At 49.1% G+C, this 6,610-nt stretch overlaps 1 protein-coding gene across 1 annotated transcript; it reads left to right on the plus strand.

Annotated features, from left to right (window-relative positions):
• Nucleotides 1-298: 298 nt before the first annotated feature.
• Nucleotides 299-6,301, plus strand: LOC119100055 (brain-specific homeobox protein homolog; the record flags this gene model as incomplete). Its single annotated transcript, XM_037223173.1, is given in 5 exon segments — nucleotides 299-419; nucleotides 763-976; nucleotides 4,531-4,712; nucleotides 5,332-5,437; nucleotides 6,156-6,301. Coding segments are annotated over 5 exon segments (735 nt in total).
• Nucleotides 6,302-6,610: the final 309 nt, after the last annotated feature.

Genomic DNA, 6,610 nt, shown 5'->3' on the forward strand with positions numbered 1-6,610 from the left:
TCCTACAGGAGACTGGAGTCACGATGAAAATAAGTGAATTACTTTTGCTCCTGATATATATATATATATATATGTATATATATATATATATGTACATTTATATATATATATGTACATTTATATATATATATATGTACATTTATATATATATATATATATATATATATACACGAATGTGTATTGTTCTTATTAGCACCAAAGCCGCATGGATTAAGAAGGAGCGCAGAGATGTCAGACGGGCCTCTTTCATGCTGGGCTGAATGTGATGATACTCATTCATTCCAAACTTGCTTCACAGAATCGGCTAACTGCCGCTGCGTCCAGGTCTAGTCATGAAGTCGTTCAAGGCTGCCGGCAAATACTCCTTCCAGAAACCGAAATCATTTCTCATCGAGGACATCTTAGGGAAGGGAGACTCGGTACGTAGCAAACGTTCTCAGGCCGATGTACACGTACGGGCTCAGTTATATATTACCATGGTGTGGTTGCGCATTAAAAATGTGAGCTCGGATGCATCTAAGGTATAGCCAGTTTCATGCATCTGCGTGTCTAAATGCTACAAATTCATTTGTGCTATCATACTCGTCTATAGCGCTATTGTCAAGCAGCACTTACCGACTTATGTCAGGAAATATGCTGTGATATTCCTGTTAAAATTCCTTCTTTTAAAGCCATTTCCACCAATGTAACAACTACCCCTTGATCGAATGGTGGTCACTCCTGTCTTCTGACGTTGACCTGTGACCTATGACCTGGCCGCAGTACGATTCGGACGCGGCCCGGTCCCCGGACGGCTCGGAGGAGCGGTACGCGGAGCCGCGCGGTCTGCCAGAGCCCCCGGGCGTGGCGCTCTTCCCGGCGGCCGCCGTCGGCGCCAGCATGGCGGCCGCCGCCGCCGCCTACCTGCCGCACTACCTGCACAAGCAGGAGGCCGCCGCCGGCTTCCTCTTCTCCGGACCGCCCGGCTTCTCAGCAGGTAGGTGCGCAAGTCGCGGCGCTCTGTGCGCCCACGGGCCAAGTACGGCCGCGCGACAGAGTCGCACGGGTACGCCGCAGTGACGCAGAACACGCGCTCTCCATGTTGGCGTTCTTTACGGGTGTGAGAAAGACGGCGGCCTGATCCCATGGGCGTGTCTCTCCCAGCAATAGCGAATGAGTGCGCTAATATCTGAGCGGGGCCGAATACCACAGCTGTAATTTACCCGCCCCTTCCGATTCCTTTGCTCATCCTGCATCCTTGCGACGCATCTTACTACCTATCACATGTCACATACTATGGCCGTCAGCCAGGGCCTGTTGCAGGACATCTATATCTTGGATCCGACATGACAGATCCAAGACACAGATTCAGCTAGTCCTATCCCAGGCACGAGTGTCGATTTGCATTCATTTGTGTAGACCACTGCCCCCCCCCCCCCCACACAATATCCGATTTGCGCCTCCCCCAACGATGAGTTTGCCCTCCCCCCCCCCCCCCCTCAAGGCAGCCAATCCAGTTCCAGAGTCAAAGGACAGCTAGGACAGTATAAATGGGAAACCAATATTATATCAATTTTACAGAAGTTTTTTGATAATTGTTTCACATGTAAAAGGACAAAGAAAATGAAATATGCGGTGTCATTTTCAGCTGAGCACAGCTGACTGAGCTCGTCTTACTGTAAGAGCTTCGAGCTCGTACCGTGTTTACTTGAGTATTTTCGGCTTTCCCTCGCATGGTTTTTCGTTTTAATTGCAGACTTATACGTGCTGTTGGCTCCGATGTTGTTTTGCGCAATTGTCTGAGTGCTTTAACATTATTCAATGGCGTTTAGACACCTACAGACTGCAGCGAGTTGCGTTATTTTACCACGATACGATGCGATGTCTTGTCGGAAATGGAAAACAAGCCGGTGAAATGTCGAAAACCAGAGAAGTGAGCAAATTTTGAGCCGGCAACGCTCGAAAGAACCTCTGAAATGTGCCAATCTCCAATGCGAGGCAGACCGAAGGGAACATATTTGGGTAACGCTATAGTTTCCTACTCAGTTGGGTGGTAATCAAACTCCATTACGCTGAGAGATAAAGTGGGTCGAATCCGAGCAAAAACCTATTTTTAGTGTAATTAGAGCTAGGGCTTCCCTGCCCAGCCCCCTAGTCTATTTTGCGGAACTACACCCCTACGGTCGAGGCTTAACGGGCGTGACACGTGACGGATTCGCGACTAAATTGCAGTTTCCAACAAACCGGGCGGCGTCGGCGGGCCAACACCGGGCGGCGGGCTCCTGACGCACGAGAGCAGCCGTCGTGAAATGATCCCCTCGAAAGCCCATCGAAATGTATTCGTACGAATAAAAAATTGGACTGGGCAGTAAATTTCGCATGTAAAATTCTCAAGGTGCCCCCCGAGCAGATAAAAAGCGCCAGCAACAAGGAAAGAGAGATTTTGTGTTTATTTGTCTAGTTCTTCCGCCCAAGTCCGGCACCGGCTCACGGTGCTGTAAAGGCTAACTTGTTCCTTTCATACATATATATATATATATATATATATATATATACTATATATATACTATATACTATATACTATATACTATATACTATATATATATACTATATATATATATATATATATATATATATATAAACTACGCGAGTGAAGCATGCCCCGGACTACGTTCTGCGGGCTCGAATTTACATCCTATGGCGTTCAAAGGCGCTTCTTTCGTGACGCTGCCGTTTCCATCCGCTTACCGACCGCCGCCTAATATTAGCAAGGTGGCCGACACCACGCGGCCTACAGAGTCTGCAAACCCGGGCACCGGGTTTTTGTTGTTGTTTTTTTTTTGCTCCGAGGCTTGAGAGCTCTCGCGGTGAAAGCTGTGTCAGGTAATTCTCCCACTTCTGGGTCATGAACAAAGGTTGAACCTTCGCAGACGAGCATAGTCACTGAGAAACCAACTCGACTAGCAGCGCTTTCACAGTCGATCTGTGTTCCGTGTAACGCTGGCATTTTGATCCTTTTATTCACCATACATTTGAACTGAAGCGGGTTAGAGCCGCTTTCTCCTCAATGGCACAACGTCTCAGAACTGTCTCCCTGAATAGCAGCAGGCTCGCAAAACGTGTTTGATGAAGTGAGCTCAGAAAAAAATATTTTCCAGAACAGCGCATGTTTCTAAGCGATTTGAGGAAAGGTTGAGAACCATTTCCTGAAATATGTGTTGCGAAGTGCTTGTGTTTTGTTCTACACTAGTTGAAATACATGTGGTTTATCGATGGCATTTTTGGAAGGCCAAAAAGCTTTATATAAACGGGATGCAAAGCCAGATTTATTGTGTACACCATCCTTGTTAATACACAAATATATACACCAGACAACCACAGACGCGCAGAATGGTACATGGTGTATATATTTCACATCTCAGCCTGCAAGAGGGACGTGCAATTACACCCCTTCAGGTTCACAAAACAAGTACGTTTATAGGAAGCGGATGCAAACTGCCAGCCTTCCATACGTGATTGCCGCGGCTACGTACATATGCTTACAAACATATGTGATGAGTGTAGTTAATATATATATATATATATATATATATATATATATATATATATATATATATATATATATATACTTCTAATGGATGGCCAGAAACCAGAACATAAGTGGACTATTTCCGAGAAGCTTTTTGTATCTGTGCTCTTGTGGCGACTTCCAAGGACAACCATGATCTCATATTTCGATTTATCACTGAATAAAGACCACCATATGATTGTGTTCAACGAAAAAAAAACATAAAAGGAAGATATGCCAACACTACAGCGGGCTACAGCGGGACTACAATTCACAGCTGTGATGGAGAGCAAACTAGCTGGTCAGTGGGGGCAGCTCTAACTTTATACGCAGTCGCTTTTGCTCGCTTGATGTCAACGGCCCTGCCGTCAGTCGTGAGTCAGCCCCACAGTCACCCTGCCTGGCAGTTCTGTCCATGTGTGCACTCACAGCCGGGAGTAGGGCTCTTATGCAGGATATCTCGGTGATTAAAGACCCTGGACGAAAGCAGCACTTTCTCGCATCTCACCTCGCTCTTGGATTTCATATTCAGGTATTGATCAGTCTTGGCTCAAGCTGAATGACCTGAACGTAACGAAACCCCATCTGGTGTATATATATATATATATATATATATATATATATATATATATATATATGCAAGTTTTGTATTACGCTCGGGCAAATGTACATTTCATCATTAATCATTAATTAAATGTACAATTGCTCTTGGGTACAAGCTTCCAGTAATAAAAGCGTACTGCCTAAATACACGAATATATATATATATATATATATATATATATATATATATATATATATATATATATATATATGTGTGTGTGTGTGTGTGTGTGTGTGTGTGTGTGTGTGTGTGTGTGTGTGTGTGTGTGTGTGTGTGTGTGTGTGCGTCCATGCGTGTGTGTGTGTGTGTGTATATGTACCTTCCTCCCTCCCTCCCTCTCTCAGTCCCTCTCTCCACTGACTTGCTCCGTGACCGCCAGGACTGCCCTTCTCCACGTACTTCTCGACGGACGTGGGCCGCGTCTGTCGGCGCCGCAAGGCGCGCACCGTGTTCTCCGACCAGCAGCTGCACGGACTGGAGTTACGCTTCAAGTCCCAGCGCTACCTGAGCACGCCCGAGAGAGTCGAGCTGGCTGCCGCTCTCAGTCTGACAGAGACGCAGGTCAGTCGCCTCGGTCTGACAGAGACGCAGGTCAGTCGCCTCGATCTGACAGAGACGCAGGTCAGTCGCCTCGGTCTGACAGAAACGAAGGTCAGTTGCCTCAGTCTGACAGAGACGCAGATCCCTCGCCTCAGTCTGACAGAGACGCAGGTCAGTCGCCTCAGTCTGACAGAGAGGCAGGTCAGTCGCCTCAGTCTGACAGAGACGCAGGTCAGTCGCCTCAGTCCGACAGAGACGCAGATCCTTCGCCTCGGTCTGATAGAGACGCAGGTCAGTCGCCTCGGTCTGACAGAGACGCAGGCCAGTGACTTCAGTTTGACAGAGACGCAGGTCAGTTGCCTTAGTCTGGCGCAGACGCAAGTCGCGCTCGGTAGCAGCAAATTCGAGTGATGCTGTTTGAAAATGCGTGTCTGCCTCATGAGGCAAGCCTCCTGAATATATATATATATATATATATATATATATATATATAGTGTGTGTGTGTGTGTGTGTGTGTGTGTGTGTGTGTGTGTGTGTGTGTGTGTGTGTGTGTGTGTGTGTGTGTGTGTGTGTGTGTGTGTGTGTATGTGTGTGTGTGTGTGTGTATGTGCGTGTGAATGAAGTTTCCTCCAATGGCCAGGTGAAGACGTGGTTCCAGAATCGGCGGATGAAATACAAGAAGCAGCTTCGTCGCTCGGACGACAAGGTGACGGGCTCCGGGCAGCCAGACATGCAACTGGACCTCTGTGAGTTCGCTGCACATCAGACCAAATCGATGTGTGGAAACCCCTCGCAGCGCCAGACTTCCGTGTATATCCATCACACCAAACGCAATGAGCAAACGGAGAGTAGCAGTGTTGTTGTTTGCTCATTTATTGATGCGTGTAATAGTTGTAATTACCGGTGCCTTCGCACCAGATGAAAATGGGAGCATTCGGAAACCTTCAACGCCGGGAGAAAAATAATCGCCGGGCTTTCGAACTAGGGATGAGTTTGTTTATCCCACATCGACCCTTCGCCACTGACCTATGAGGTCTCCACCGCTGCCAACACGCTGACCTTATGCATTTTACTTGCGGAGCTCGGCCCATTGCACTAAACCACACATCACTACTCTTTCAATTTCATTGGGCCCAGCCGACTCCTTGCGCCTGTCTGCGACAGCAGCATGCCCAAATGATGTCCATTGCCAATTACGCCAGGCAATGAGGTTTGATTGTGGCGCACGTCACCACGCAGAGCCTTAGATATGCAGTGTGCTTATCGTATACTGCAAGTCGAGCCTAGTTTCACTGTCACCTCAGATGTAGCCTAGGCCAGCCGAGAGCACAACTGCAGCTGCCCGCGAGCTGGCGTGTGCCGGAGGCATCCCTCCCATTAACCCCCGCCCCCCCCCCCCCCCCAAGCGCCACCGCCGTGCGGCCGGTCTGCCGCTGCCTGACCCGGCCGATTCCCCTGGGACAGACCTGAGCAGCAGCGGGTCCCCGCCAACGCACCTCCAGTCCGGTCAGGGCGACCGGCGTCACGACGACGACGACGACGAGGGGGACAGGGACGACAGCGACGAGGACGTCAACGTCACCGAGGACAGCCACCACGGCTTCCACTAGCTGGTCGTCTGGTGCTGGTGGTCGTGCAATACTCGCCGTTTCGCTGCGCGGGGACAGACCTGCGGGAACTCCGTACATACTCTGTATGCAGTGTGCGTCGCGTGTACACTACCGGGTGTTTTTCTACCGGCTCTGTGCGGCGCGCGGCGCGGGCCCGTCCGCCCCGGACTCGGGACCGTCTGTTGACTGGGGTCATGTCACTGACCGGTCCACGTGAGGAGACCGTTCTTCAGTTAATTTACGTGTGGCAGGGCGGTGCCTGGCCGGTGTTTGTGTTCAGTCAGCCTTTCGCCGCAAGTTGACGTCACG

The sequence above is a fragment of the Pollicipes pollicipes genome, unplaced genomic scaffold (assembly GCF_011947565.3).
Source record: "Pollicipes pollicipes isolate AB1234 unplaced genomic scaffold, Ppol_2.1 Scaffold_2555;HRSCAF=2994_pilon_pilon_pilon, whole genome shotgun sequence".
Taxonomy (NCBI): domain Eukaryota; kingdom Metazoa; phylum Arthropoda; class Thecostraca; order Pollicipedomorpha; family Pollicipedidae; genus Pollicipes; species Pollicipes pollicipes.